Here is a 15,785-nt window from a genome sequence, read left to right as displayed (position 1 = left end):
TGTAGATATACGGCTCATAATCTGTTGGTGGTATAGCTCCAGTAGCTACAAATAAAACCGACTTGTGGAAATCTGCCTTCAGGAAAATACTTAGAAATAAACAGTAGCATGAAACGGTGTTTAAATGTCAGTACAGCAGTTACTGCAGTTTAAGTTTTAATGCTGCCATTAATGCTGCCGTTGGAATCGTATGCATAAAGTTCAGCATAACTACCTTCACTTATTGATCTGGAAATGATTAGATGTTTAGCATTGCTATTTTAATTTAACTGAGTTGTGTCAATTTGATGCTTAGCCGTCAACCATTAGCACGGAACTTTGAGCCGATGGCACGGAGTCCTTAAGCCCTTAAACCATCAGCCAGATTACTTCCAGGGCCGGGCCGGGAATCGAACCCAGGACCTTCTTGCTGCAAGGCAACAGTGCTACCAACTGCAGCCCCAATACTAATATATTAGGTTAAAACAGCATTCATGACAAAGGGGATACCTAAGTATAGTTTTTTTTGTTCACTATAAAAAAAAAGTGAATAGTTATTTGCCTAACTTGTTTGAGTAAAATGTACATTGTTCTTTTATTCTATGAACTACTGACAACATGTCTCCAACATTCCTAGCAAAAATATAGTATTTATTTGCAGAAAATGAGAAATGGTCAAAATAACAAAAAAGATGCAAAGAAAACCAGTTCATATTCATTTAGAAATAACAATATTAATGTTTTAACTCAGGAAGAGTTCAGAAATCAATATTTGGTGGAATTACTATGAGGTTTTCAGTGGGTTTCAGTGCAGTGGACTCTTCATTTTCTCCAGAGCTGTATATGTAATCTGTCCCACTTTGCATGATCTAAAATCGCAGTAAAATACATAAAACCTTAAGGCTGCAATGTGATGAAATGTGAAAAGGTTCAAGGTGAGTTTGCAGCTGAAACAAAACATCAACTATGTTGTTGTCAGCCATCAAAGTTTCTTTCAGTGCATTACAAAACCTCGTCTGTAAAGAACGTAACCCGATCAGCGAGCGAGGCGTTGGCCATAGAGTGGCACTAAAGGGGGTTGAAACCACTTGGCATGATGCTGGACGACAGCCCTCATTCATTATCAGAGGGGCTGCTATTCACAATGGAGCAAACGATGAAATGCTGCCTTTATGGTGGCAAGCAAAGGGCCCGGCTGCGGCCCGACACCCGATCTCCTCTTTGGCTCTGGCCTTCTTTTGTCCCGGTATTTCATATCTGACTGGGCCACCCTAATAAAAACCATTCGCTCGGTGCTGGAGCCGCCATGGATCTGTGCTTTCGGAGCTTGAAAGCTCAGACATGGGGAATAAACAAACCATCTTCACAGCGCAGCAGCTCGACGCATATCAGGTCGGTATCAATCCCATTTTCTGTACAAACTGGAGCATCAGCTCGATGTTTGCAACTTTAGTAGTAAAACAGATTAAATTTGTTCTTAATTTATTCTTTATTGGGAAAATAAGTGCCAGCCACGGCCACAAAATGTAGCGCAAATGTATCCTGAGGGTGTTTGTTGATTTGATTTATTCTAATCCACTGAAACAAAAAAAAAAAAAAAAAAAACCCCAGCAACAATAGTATCAAGGTATATGGATGTAGTTACATTTTAAAAATAGTTATAAATTCAGTCAAAAGATGTTGACAATAAAAAAGTATATTTTGTTTTTATTATTAATTATAATAATGATAATAATAATAGTAATAACAATACTTACTATTATTATTATATATTTTTGTACGTTTTTCAGAATTCTTCTTAAATGTTTCAGATTATCAAACTGATTTTAATATAATAATAACTGGCATGCTGATGTTTTATTTGTCTAATAATCGTTCTAAATCAGCTGCATTGGAGAGTTTTTGATCGTAAAGTGCGTCATGCATGACAGAGCAGTCAAGGAGAAGTTATTCCTTAGTTATTCACAACTATTTTGGTTTTGTTTTATCCTAAAATGATGGTTGAACATTTTTCTTATAAGAATATATTGTGAGAGAACAAAATTCATTGATCCTGAAACAGGAAAGCATCCCCAGACTGTCACACTTCCTAAATGCTGTGTTAGTTTTATAGCGTTTCTCTTTTTGTCATCAGTCTACAAATTTTGGGGATTTCTCAAAATCTCTTGGCGATCATCAAAATGTTTTTGTTTTTGTTGTTTTTTTAGGAAATGTGATTTTTATGGACAGCAGTCTCCCTAGATGCCTATTTTTCACCCAACTCACTTTCTTACTCTTGAAACATGATCTCTAAACTTAACTGAGACAAATGACTGATTAGTCATTTTTGATTTGGTGGCCACATTTCGGAAGGTTCATCACTATTCTCTCCTTTAGTGAATAATGTCTCTCAGTCTAAAAACACCAGAACTGGCTTTGTAACTTCTTCCAAAGCTTTTCTTACATTTATTCAGATAAAATGTTTTTTGCATTTTAACCAGCTTCATGCTGCCAGACAAGTTCAGTTCAGGTAATTATGTGATTTTGCAGGGCATGCAATATTGAGGGATGACGTCATTCGTGAAACTGAGCCAAAAAATTTGGTTTTAGCTCAATTTATTCACAATTTAAGAAGATAAAGTTGGATAACTTTCCCTCGTAATAAATGAAATCACAATTTGAAATCTGCTGTTTGTACTTACTCAAGTTCTGTTTTTTGATATTAAATTTGTTTAGAGAATCTGAAACGTTTAAGGGGGACAAAAAAAAGCATTTTAATAAAACACAGTTGCATTATGTGAAAACAGTGATTTACTTTCTGCAAGTTCAATGTTATTTCTTGTATTTGCAGGACTGTACATATTTCACCAGAAAAGAAATTCTCAGGTGAGCATAGAGCATAAAATATATACAGCACCTTTATCTTTTATTATTTATCTCTATTTACTCATCTTTTTAAATAACTTTAGTAAAAGTTAATCATTTACCAAAGTAATCCAATATTACACTAAGTAGCAGACTAGTTTGAGAAAAGCTCTTGAATGGGAGGGGAAAATCCCAGATTAAGAAATATTTTGGAGCAACTGAGATGATTTCTCTAAAATTAATGAAGAATTTTCCTCCTGCATACTTCATTATATATTTATTGCACTGATCAGAAAGTTGGCAAACCTCTAATTAAAAATCTGTGACATCCCAGTTAATACAATGTCATGAGAACATTTGTCATTCAAGAAAGAATCAGGAAATACTTACTACAAAATAACTATTTACCTAAATTTGAACAAAGCTGCAGTCAGGAATACTTGAGACATTTAAAACAAACGTGACTGTGACGAATAAGACCGGAAGAGCTGAACTGCAGTAAATGTTTCTTTGAGATTTTATACCACTGCAATAAATGCAAATGTATTTAACATGAAGGCTTTCTGCCAAAATCCTTTGTTTTCTACCGATTCCCATACAGTAAATCTAAACTCTCATCGATCTGACCTGTCATGCTGTGGGTCGGACTTCCTCTCAAATCAGATTAAGTTCAAGTTTGACTTTCTGATTTTCAAATGCTTATACTTGAATGTTCTCTATCCTTCATGCTCGTTAAGAAGCCTTTTCTATTATTAGCAACCACTGTTTAACAATGTAAGCCATCTAATTTAAAAGATCATTTGTAATCCAACACTGAAAGCGAATGTTTTGGTCCTTCCTAGACTGTTCTACCGCTATCGGGATTTGGCACCGCAGCTCGTTCCTCTTGACTACACCAACCACCCAGATGTGAAGTTACCATACGAGCTGATTGGCAGCATGCCGGAGCTGAAGGTAGACCCACTGGTCCGCAAAAAACCCCACAGACCCACTCTGCCCTTCTACTCCCCATCCATAATTAATGACCAACTAATCGACAGAATTCATTGAAAGGTTATATGTTACCCGACTCCTTTAAACTTGAAGAATGCTGCTGGGTCCCTGAGGGCTCACTTGTTAGAAATAAGTCAATTATATGCTCCTTTACGCAGAGGCAAGCAATGTAAACATATATTTACTGCTAACTGGCAGGTGCTGAGAAAAGGAGGGACCTGGACAACATTGAGGTTAAATTTTGGTCCAGATAAGGACCTTTCCAACTCTTTAAAAAATTTAAAGCAATCAATATCTCAGAAAAGCTTCACTCTAAAGCTTGTAGCCAGTGGTGCTTCTAGCATAAATGTGGAATTCTCCTTTTGTTCGTCTGTCCCCACGTTTACCCAGAAATCCAACCATTCCCCCAGGAAAAGACATTCTGTAAAAAACTAACTATTTACGTAAAATATGAGAGACAGTAGTAAACATAAAAATATCAATCTGTTCAATATTTGTCTTTAAAGCTGCAGTATTTAACATTTACAAAGATATTATATGATCATGTCTTCTGTATTTATTGAAAGAGTCAGAATTAGGATTGGAAGGTGGGTTAGGTTTAGAGTTGGAATCTTGATTTTTTTTTCATAGATTATCTGTCGTAGATTATTCTATCATGACAGTGTGATAATTTCAAGAAATATGTTAAAATCATATTTTATATATTAAAGTTACATACTGCAGCTTTAATTATTAATATATAAGCCCAATCTATAGTGTCAAGTATACCAAATATTTAATTATGATATTTAAAAAAATTTTAAAGACAATGAAATTGTTCTTTAGTTTACTGGTTACGCAATTAAGCAAAATGAAATGGGTTTGTAATCTAGCTGATCTAATATTTATTCTCTTTTTGAGTGACAATTGGGTCCCTCGGGTTATGCCACCCTGTGCAGACAGCCATTTCCTCCATATAAAAATTTACCCATAAGAAATAAGTTTGTGTGTTAAAGTTTTGGCATTTTCCAGTTTGTCACTCAAACGGTTTTGGTGGTCTTTGTGCTCAGGACAACCCATTTCGTCAAAGGATCGCTGAGGTTTTCTCTGAGGATGGAGAGGGAAACATGACGTTGGACAACTTCTTGGACATGTTCTCAGTGCTCAGTGAGATGGCGCCTCGTGACCTAAAGGCCTACTATGCCTTCAAAATATACGGTAAACCTTCACAGGGTGAATTTTATGCTAAAATATGTGGTGTGTTTTCTCCTTTAACCTGTGTTAATTTGCATAAGTATAGCAGCATTGATATCAATGCATGAATAAATTACTGTGGTTTATATTTATCCAATATAATACTAAATAGGAGTAGATTAATCACAAGGGTTAATTGATCACATTATTCAAAAAAGTCTCTCTTTATTTGGGAGGGATAATGAGACAATAAATTATGGTTTTTGACAAGGCCAGCCCAGCAAAACAAGAAAGCGGCAAGTGGTTTCTGAATCGTAAGTAAAAAAAAAAAAACACTTGTATGGCACATACAGCGGTGAAACCAACTGACCTAAAATGTCAGAGCTCAGCTTGGGTTGCTAGGTGACGGGCTGGGCGTGGCTGGAGTTGCTAGGTAACGGCGAAGTGCCCGTGGAATTTTTAAAACGGCTCACTTTCCAGAACCCAAAAGAGAAAAAAAAAATGGCGGGGCGTGTTTTGCTTTTTTTTTTTTTAATAAGCGCTTTTGCTGTTTTTTGAGGCAAGTGAGAGCCAAAGACATTGAAATGTAGTGATCACATTTAATACACAGAACTAAACATTAGATAAGATCTATTATGTATTTTTGTTTTTCCAACAGATTTCAACAACGATGATTTCATCTGCAAGTCGGACCTGGAGAAGACGCTGAACAAGCTGACCCGAAACGAGCTAACGGAGGACGAGGTGAAGATGGTGTGCGAGAAAGTGATCGATGAGGCAGATCTGGACAACGACGGACGTCTGTCGCTTGAGGATTTCCAGCACATGATTAACAGAGCTCCAGATTTCCTCAGGTAAGTAAAGCCTGGTGGCCCGCCAGGCTTATAATACACTGAAGATATTTGCATTAGAAACAAGACTGGAATCACTTGGTAAGATTTGTGTTTTTTGGACACGCAAAGTTGTGGGTCAAATACAATCCCAGTAAAATGTGTGAACTTTCTGATTGTTGCATGACAAAACATGAATATTACATCTAAAAATCCGCTTTTATTTTGCTCCACAGCACCTTTCACATACGGATCTGAGGAAACCGGCGCCTTATTTCTCGCTTGTAAAAGCCCAAATGAATGGACTGAAAATACTACAGAGCTTCACAAATCAATCTTCAGGAAACCACTCCTACTTTTTGTTTTCATTTCATCTTAGATATTTTTACTTGAAGTAAAACTGAACCCACACAGTGGAAGCCCAGCCAGGAAAGGCATCATTAATTAGGACCATCAACTGCAGATTTGTTTTGTATCTAAAGGGGTTTTGGTTACACTAGATATAAAAGAGCAGAATATTCCAGTGGCTCCCAGTGGGCCAGTAGAGACGGAGGGAGCCATTTATCTGAAAGCAGCTCCAGCACGGGGTCAACTCCTGGTCGCCTCAGCCAATGAAAACACTGGAAGAAGTCAAACCATTTTTAGATCCTTTTTTATTAAATCAAAAGTACACATATCTACAGTTGGTAGATACATTTCATATGGGTTTAGAAAGTACAGTACAGTTTATATAGATTTATTTTTCAATGTTCAATGATATTTATATATTTCCCCCCCACCTCTCTAAACTTCTCCCTGTGAATTTCCCAAGAGACAGAATGAAAACATGGCTGCTAAAAATGTGTTTGCTTTATTACATGTGATGGGATTTTAAGAAAAAATAAAATAACAAAATAAAAATAATAAATCTGTCAAAAATAATTGCTGCTAAAGTTTAGATTAACATGCAGTTTTTAAGTAAGCCTGACCTGTTTCTGGCTCAGTGAGTGACAAAAAACACATTAAATGTAACAAAGCAAATAAATTCATCTGTAAAGGTTTATGATATACAAAGGTCCAAGATTCACAATGCATAGCTCAGCTATGAGATCTGACGGTTAAGACAAATGGTCCTAGTAATCATGAGGTCCCAAATCTTTCTTTGATACTTAAAAAAAAAAAAAAGAAAAAAGAAGAAGCTACAACCAAACCATAAAAATGCCTTTCTGAACGCTGTGGAGTTTCCAGAAAAACGACTAACATAAGAATACCAACATGAGGTAAGCAGGAGAAATGCATTTCAATTAACTCTGGCCTTTTTTCCTCCTGAATTTATGTAAATACTGAATCAAATTTGAGTTTAGGTGGTTTAGCTAAAAGAGGCATACTGGTTCTACAGCGCCACCTAGCTATCAAACATCACAACTAAATATGGAAAACACCTGAAAAGAGCTTAATTCAAGCCTGCGTTGACGTGAGCAGAGCGCAAACTTTTAAAGAACAAAGTGGCAGGCTTTAGCTTAAAACTCCTCTATTCTATGCCTACATATTGGATTTACATCAGTTTACAGAAATTACAGGGAAGCAAACGCTTCTAGGTGACAGATTACAGTAGGAGGATGCCGGATCACTTGGTGCTGTTAGATTTTGGTATCACAGATGCAACAGATCAACACTGAGTGGTTATAAAACGAAGCTATCACTTGGCACGGACAAACACACGACGTAATGGTAAAGTGCTGGGAGAACTCAAAGGGAACTTGCAGTTCATGACCAGAGGCGTCATTTGAGCTTGAATCTTATCTAGAAACGATTTTCTTGGTGAGAGATTGGTGTATTTTGTTCACCGTCTCCATGGTAACCATTAAAAACCAAGCCGCCAAATGAGCAACATAAGTGCCTGCATCTCAATCGGGAAGATATGAAGTTTGTTGAGTTTGTTTTTTCATGCCAGAACCAATTTCCTAATTTAATTTTCTTCCTTTCTTTTCTAAAAAAAAAAAGAAGAGAAATTACAAATATTTTTTAAAAGTGAATTATATTTCAGTCATCTCTTCTGTGAGTTATACAACATAGTATTATGGGCAGGCTATGAAAATATTTAGCTTAATTACAAAAATATAGTCATAATATTAGCAGAATAAGACTATTTCACCAGAATTTAGTATAGTTATCAAGATTTGACGTGATCAGCTCAGTTTGTGTGGCTCTTTCTTCAAAATAAACATTCCTTTGCACAATTATTTCAGAGTCATGCTACTGATCATTTGATGAGGTGCTAAGAAATTTAGCATTTCCTTATTTGTAAAACTTGTACTAAAAACTTCACAATTTGCTCAACATTCCTCATTTTAACTGTTCATTTTTGGGTAAGAGTTCTCAAAAAATTCCATCAAATATTACGACTTTATTCTGGTAATATTATTCTCATATTATTTTGACTCCATTGTCGTACTATGTTATTCTTGTGATATTATAATTTTATTCTCTGCCTGGCCCTAATACTTTGTCGTAGAGTTGAACTGAATTCAACGTCAAAACAAACAGAAGTTGTAAAACACGTGTCAAACAAGATGGCGGCCTGGGGCATGATGACATCACTCTGAACTATGGAAACACAAGGACTGAAATGGTGTGGAAAAAAAAAAATCAAAAAATTACATTTTCAAAAACCAAGAACTGGATTAAGTAATAAATAGATTAATCACCCAGCTCAACTCTACACTTTAGCTGGAATTGTGTGTTTCAATTGGACTGTTTAGACTTTCCACACATTTTTCATGCCAAAACCCCACAATTTCCCACTTATTCGTCAGTTTAGCCCTCCATTTTTGTTCACTATGAATTAGCAGCAGCCATTGCTACTGCAGTCATGTTTAAAGTATGGAAGAAGTGATTGCATGGGCAACCAGCTGAATAGACAGCAGTTTTAGACCATGTTGTAGGGATGAAAGCTTCCCTTATTATCCACATCTGGAAAATACTGAAATTTTTCCTGTGTGAAAAAGGAATACATTGAAAAGCACCTGATGCTCACTGTTAAGCACGGTGGAGGATGTGTGATGCTCTACGTCCGTTTCAAAAACATTTTGAAAATTGCTGAAAAACTAATGCAAATGTTCAACACATCTCCAGATTTTTTTGTAGAATATAATGAGAGTTTTGACATCCGAGGACAAAGGAAGCACAAACATCTGATTCCAAACAGGAAGTAAATAAAGCGTTAATATCTATCCGTCTCCTAGAAAACCTAATGAATAAATACTCTATTTCTGTTATTTGTTTTTAAAAAACTAAAGAGTATCTCTACAAATTTAAATACTTAATTTTTCCATGCATATTCACAGCAATCCATCCTTTAACCAGCTACTCCCATACACCCAAACCACTATGGAGAAACATTTTAATATAGGCAGATTTAACTTGTAGAGGTAAAAAAGTAAATCTGGTTTCTAAATGTTGGGCCTCAGAATCAGTCTGTTCTGATTGATAACATTTTAGGGCTTAATCTTAAAGAGTTTCTGAAAATACTTGGTTTTGGGTAAACCTCAGGCCCACATGCCTGTGTGGCTTTCAAACACAGATGATAACGCAATCCAATCTGAAAAACCGAATGTTTATTTATCATATAATAGTTTATTACTCTTGGCCTCTTCGGTTATTTAAGAACATGTAATGATATATAAACACAACAAACAATCTGACAAGACCTGGAATAAGCCAATCTTTCTTTCATTAGAATGTCAAATAACTAAAATTCTTATTTTATTGATTAAATGTGTTACAAAATGTGAAATCTCACTGTTTTCAGTGTATAAATGCATCAACCAATAGCATATGCTTCAATACAATTCATTTTCAGTTTAACAAAACTCAACAGAGGGTTCATGGCTAATACTTTGATGGGGATAATCTTGCAATTCCTTCATTTTCTGTTAGAATTAAACCTGTAACATCTATCAAGAAACCATTTCACCTTTTTATTCCTTCATAGGAAGAAATTAGCATAAAGAAAAGGTCCTTTCAACCAGGAAAAGCTTCATAGTCCATCTCTACCACTAATACAAGTTGCCACCTTAAAGACCCTTTTACAAAAATATGCCACCTCTTTTTTTTTGGCTAAATTTGGACAGCAGGACTGAGAAAACAAAGGATGATATTTTACACTTGAATGCTACTGCAAAAATAGTTTGGAGGCAGTGATCAGGACATTTTCAGTCTCATCGGATGATTGTCAAGAACAACAAAGAAGAACAAATAAAAACAAAACTTTCTGAATGATTTCGAATGGACTTTATATGCCTTGATATGACTTCAGCTGCTGATATGAAAAAAGTGCAACTCTGTTTCACTGAAGTTCAGAACCATCAGTCTCTGCTCGGCAACATGTAACACAAACACCTAAAGAGTGCCATTAAAAGTAGACCAAAATACCACATTTGATTTCCAATTCAAAAATATTATAATGAGGCAAGTATCTTCTGTCGCTGGCTGTGCTACTGACTGAGAGAAATACAAGAAGCCCCCGATTTTGTAACAGAAAACACATCAGTGATGAGTCCTTTGTCAGTTAAAAACTCTTGAAAAGCAAAGACAGGTTTTCCTCTAATAATGGAAGTGACGCACCTCTGGAAGCCTTCAGAAAAGGAAGAGTGGAGGGGAAGTCCTCCGCTTACTGACAATAGTGGTTTTTGCAGACCGGGAGAACCGGGAGAGGCCATGGTTGGGTAGAATAAGCAACAAAAAAAAAAAAAAAAAAAAAAGAAGAAGAAAAAAAGAGGAGGAAGTGCTGAGAGCAAACACAGTCAAGTTGTGTCCGGCCAGCCTGTAACCAGCATGGAAGGCTTCGGTTCTCAGAGCAAGCTGCAGCGGAAGAAACTGGTCTTTTTCTGTGGCTCGGAGATCTTGACTCCATGACTGCTGCCCTGAGGGGCGTTACCTTCCTGCAGCAAATCACAAAAACATCAATTAAAAAAAACTAGTTCAACAAGTAGTTCTGTCACAATAACAAATTTTGCTGAATGATCAATTGTCCCAGAATTTATTGCGATAAACGATGAAAATGGTCTCAAAACAACAACGTTAAGCAATAATGTTAATGGCACAGTAATGCAAGAACACATTCTCAAAGTTGATAAACTTTGAACATTCTATTCTATTGAACATTTAAAACTGGAATTGAAAGACATATTAAATATCCAAAAATAAATAAACAAAACAACAGAAATAGGAAAAACTTTTAGAGGCAGAAAAACACTTGATATTGCAGCGGAGGTTCAATCTTCAGTAGAAAAACAACCATAAACATAAAACCAGAGCCCCAACTAAATGGTTTAGACCAAAGTGCATAACTGATCATAGGGGCCTAGTCAAAGTCCAGACCCAAATGCAATTAAAAATCTGTGATTAGAATGTGAAACTGTTGTTTATGGATGGTTTCTATAAAATTTGAGGCAGGGAGACTTTAAACTATCCAAAATATTGACTGAAGAAAGAATAGTAAAAATGCTCACCACACTAGCAGCACACACTGTGAAGTTTGTGATTGTAATTTGACAAAATATAAAATGATATAAAGACTAAAAAAATGTATATTTTTTAAGGAATGTATGAATGAAATGGCTTCTTACCATTTTTGTGTCCATCTTTGATTTGATGTCTCTGGCAAGAGTCAAAAATGCCTGTGAATCCAAACAAATGTTAAGGTAAGTAAATAATGCAGTAGTTATTAGCCTAAAGTGCATGAAATGACAATGGGAAATTTCAGGACTTTACTACTAAAGTCCAGAAACATTAGAAAATAGTCATAATATAGAGAAAATAAAGAAATATCAAATTAATGTAAAATAATAAAAAGTATTTAAATGTTTTACATGTTTTAACCAGTGTTTTTATCAGTATTGGGTCAATTTTAAATCATCCTTTTATTGACATTTTATGATGTGCTGATCATCAGTCATCCATGACATGACAATCCTACAACGTTTAACTCCAACCATTGATCACATTTCCACAACTCCACATTTCGCATATTTCTGACACATTTGAAATTGTTCATAAGGTAATCATACAGACATCTAGCCAGATTGCTAACAAAGTAAACAAAACAAGTACATATGTGAAAAGATTTTTAGATAATAGCAGTTTACATTTTCCACATTGATGTTGGCCTTTGCACTGGTCTCCATGAACTTGATCCCATACTCTAGTGCAAGCTGAAAGAAAAAATACATTTTGCCAAATTACATTTTGCTGAACTTGCTACCATATGTGTTACTGTATTATTAATAAATAACCTTCCATCTATATTTGACTTGAGATTCTCACCTTCTCTCCCCTATCTTTGGAAACCTGCCTCTTGTCATTGATGTCACATTTATTGCCAAGAACCATCTTCTCGACATCAGATGACGCATGCTACATTAACAGAGGAAAAGGAAACATTTTAAAATGGAGCCGCAAATGTGTCAGCAAGGATAAATTTGAAGTGGTACGTACTTCCTCTATGTTCCTTATCCAGTTCTTGATATTGTCAAATGATTTCTCATTTGTGATGTCATAGACAAGCATGATCCCCTGCAAAGAGCAGTACATGAAAAACATTGCTATAAATACAGCTGAAGACCCTTTTAATGCTTAAGAAACAGAAACTAGTAGCATGTGAGGCTACCCACCATTGCTCCTCTGTAGTAGGCTGTTGTGATTGTTCTGAAACGTTCCTGACCAGCTGTGTCCCTGCAGGAGTCAAATACATCAATTTAAATAAAAAGAAGGACATTTCTATCTTTAGGATCAGATTAAAAAGTTTTATTTTGTTTTTAGCAGCACCAAGTCACAGCCAACAGAGTTTTTGTAAAAAAAAAAAAATCCACTACATGGTTGAACACATATCGCCCATGAAATTTCCTCTTCCTGGTTTACTATGAATGTAAATAGGGTTTAATAGACTTGAATAATTCTCTCATATTTTGTTTTTTCTATATTACAAGGGTGATATTTGTTTATTTTTTACTTGAGTTTACAGAAATACAACGTACAGCAAACACAAAATGAGCTGTTACTTGCAAAAGTATAATGTTCAAACCACTTAAACATTATACAACCAGAAGCTTCCATATATTATTCCACCAGTCAGTGTTGCACTGCTCGTAGCCTTGGAAATGGAGCTTCCAAGGCTTCACAAAAAATAATCTGTATTTATGTTGAGATTAAATTATTCTCAGGTGGAGTCTATTTACACATTTTGAAGGTAATAAGTTCCTATGAGTTTTATTTAGGAGTAGCAGGGTGAAAAAGACTAACAGAAAAACACACAAAACCTTAGAGACTTTTATTATTTAAAGAATTTTGAAACCATTTCTAATTTTCACTCAACTTCACCTTCAAACACTACTAACTGTTTTTTTTTCTCAATCACATAAAACATGATACAATACTTGTGTATTGTCAGAACAAGTCTGAAATGTGTCCTTCATCACAGCACTGTTATTTACAGACATTCATATACAAACAGAATCAAGAGGTATAGATTGTAAAATGATAGCATTCCATGTTTGTTAAGCTTCCATGTTTTGCTTCAGGATTTATTTGTGTGCAGAAGCTTTTCTCAGTTGAACCTTATGAAACTGTGGAGCCTTTTATCTTCGACCTGATAATAACAGTCTGTATTCCTGGTTGAGAGCACGGTCAGGGTCAGAAACAAAGTTTTTGCTAACTTTACATTATTACAGCAAGATGTTTCATGCAGCTTCTGGACTGTGGTGGCCTACAATCTACGAGCAAATTTTCATTTGATGAAGTAGTTTTGATTTATCAGCAATATTTCGACTTATATTAAAATGTTTTTTAGTGCTACGAAACACTGAACAACACTGAAGTATAAACAGTGATGTCAGTAACGCGTTACTGACATCACTTTTTTCAGTAACGAGTAATGGAGGCCTCCATTTAGAGTTTTCCAGACAATAGTGGAACACACAATTTTACGCTCAAATTACTAAAGTTTTTTTTGTACAGTTGTAACCATTAAACAATTTCCCCTTCAGTTCAATCTTACAAGGGGAGACACATTGTTGATGTCACCATTATAAAATAACTTGCAATTAAGTTTTGGCAAAGCTCAATGTAATTTTCACAGGCAGCAGGGCGTTGTTTTTAGCAGATGCTGAAAGTAACTTAAAAAAGTTACTTTTAATGTAACTTAGTTACTTTCCAAATCAAGTAATCAGTAATCTAACCAAGTTACTTTTTCAAGGAGTAATCGGTGATCCAATTAAAGTTACTTTTTTAAAGTAGCTATCCCATCACTGAGTATAAAACAGAAGAACTTTTTTACTTGCTCCATAGACCTCAGGTGTCAAAGAAAATATATTCTTTGTTTTATCTTTTAACAGATCAGTTCACTGTGAATGTTTCCTAGACAACAGATGTCAAATCATGACTTCTAACTATCCAAAGAACAGAACCTAGTTAATCTTTTTCATTATGGATGATCATGGGAAATTTATGAAATTTTTGTCTGAAATATATTTCTTCAGTTTTTATTTATTTTGAGTATTTTCACCTGTCCATTGAACATCTTCATCAATACCCTTTTGGTGGAGCCCTGAGTTGTCCCAGGTGAAAGTAAATTAAGTAAAACTGTACTATAAGAGTATTTTTTAAGAGTAAACAAAACAGTCAAACTCACATTGCGGGGAGCTTCAACATTGGATATGACAGCAGATGAAAATCCCAACAAAATAAACAGAGCTTGTATTTGGAAAAGTGATCAAATGTAGAAGGATTTAAGGGACGTGAATACTTTTGTAGTGTAGCAACAAAACATTGCACCGGTTTTTTAAGTGCTCTTACCATATCTGTAACTTTATCTTCTTGCCATCAAGCTCTATTGTCCTAATCTTGAAATCGATACCTGCAGGAAGATAAGCGGAAACTAGCATTCCAATCATAACTATAACTTTTAAGTTGCAATAACCCCCCACAAAAAAATTAAGCAAACTATTTACACAACAAAAGACAGCACCGCCCATATAAAAGGAAATAGTTCTTATTAAAAAAATAAATACAAAGAGCATTTAACGTGCAACACATCAGGTTTTCCGGTGTCTTTCCAGAACATAGTCGGTTCTAACGGTTGACACTTGGGCTTGAACAGAATAAATGTAATATCAAATTAGTTCTAAATAAGCTATACATAAAATATTTACAGCTTTTCTATACCGAGATTTATTCCAGCGATCATGTCACCTAAAATCGGCACAAAAATGTACATTTACCAACAAAGACAATGTCTCATCCCCATATATAGCATTGCAAGCATTCCAGCAAATAGACGTCTCCGCGGAGCCAGTCCCTCTACGTAGTGTAAACACACAGAACACACCAAAATACCCCCCCCCCGCAAGACTCACCTATTGTTGAGATAAACGTTGAGTTGAAGGCGTCTTCTGAAAACCTGAAGAGGACACAGGTCTTCCCGACACCAGAGTCCCCGATTAGCAGTAATTTAAACAAATAGTCGTATGTTTTCGCCATACTTGATATTATTGCGGAAATCCCGCCCGGTGAAGATGCAAAGCAAAAAAAAAAAAAAAAAATGGCACGACGCCCCCTGCTGGTCCGGAATTCACTTACAGGTGTTTTTAGCGCCAGTAGACGGGAAGTTACCCGGAAATGCGGGACGTGTTATTAGCCACGTGTTTTGTTTCAACAAAATTTTAAGTTTTATTTTATTAAACTTACATACATGCATACTTCCTACTAATTCACATAACTTACACACAAAATAATCTAAATTAAATCAATATTTTGTGAAGCTGATACAAAAGAATAGTCGTTTTCACATTTTGTCTTTTTTCATGATTATTGACATCCACATGCCTCGACTTCGACCTGAAGTCGAGGTCGAGGCATAACCAGTCCTGCTGTGGAGAGAGTTTGATTAAAATAAGGTATCTATTGTGTTTTTATATCTTGAAAATGTCT

The 15,785-nt window shown here is 35.5% G+C and overlaps 2 protein-coding genes across 2 annotated transcripts; one reads left to right on the top strand and one right to left on the bottom strand.

The window, feature by feature from the left end:
• The first annotated feature begins 1,190 nt into the window (after window positions 1-1,190).
• cib3 (calcium and integrin binding family member 3) lies at window positions 1,191-7,791 on the top strand. Its single transcript, XM_028019984.1, has 6 exons — window positions 1,191-1,371; window positions 2,810-2,844; window positions 3,666-3,777; window positions 4,866-5,013; window positions 5,648-5,843; window positions 6,056-7,791. Exons 1-6 carry the CDS (start codon window positions 1,321-1,323, stop codon window positions 6,075-6,077), a joined length of 564 nt encoding a protein of 187 aa, XP_027875785.1. The 5' UTR covers window positions 1,191-1,320; the 3' UTR covers window positions 6,078-7,791.
• On the bottom strand, window positions 7,687-15,406 carry LOC114146154 (ras-related protein Rab-8A). The gene is made up of 8 exons (XM_028019982.1): window positions 15,212-15,406; window positions 14,652-14,712; window positions 12,473-12,533; window positions 12,297-12,374; window positions 12,126-12,215; window positions 11,948-12,013; window positions 11,429-11,479; window positions 7,687-10,741 (listed from the first exon to the last, which is right to left on the bottom strand). Exons 1-8 carry the CDS (start codon window positions 15,333-15,335, stop codon window positions 10,652-10,654), a joined length of 621 nt encoding a protein of 206 aa, XP_027875783.1. The 5' UTR covers window positions 15,336-15,406; the 3' UTR covers window positions 7,687-10,651.
• Between the last annotated feature and the right edge of the window lie 379 nt (window positions 15,407-15,785).

Source organism: Xiphophorus couchianus, chromosome 6, assembly GCF_001444195.1.
Source record: "Xiphophorus couchianus chromosome 6, X_couchianus-1.0, whole genome shotgun sequence".
NCBI lineage: Eukaryota > Metazoa > Chordata > Actinopteri > Cyprinodontiformes > Poeciliidae > Xiphophorus > Xiphophorus couchianus.
This window is presented reverse-complemented; position numbering and strand designations above follow the sequence as displayed.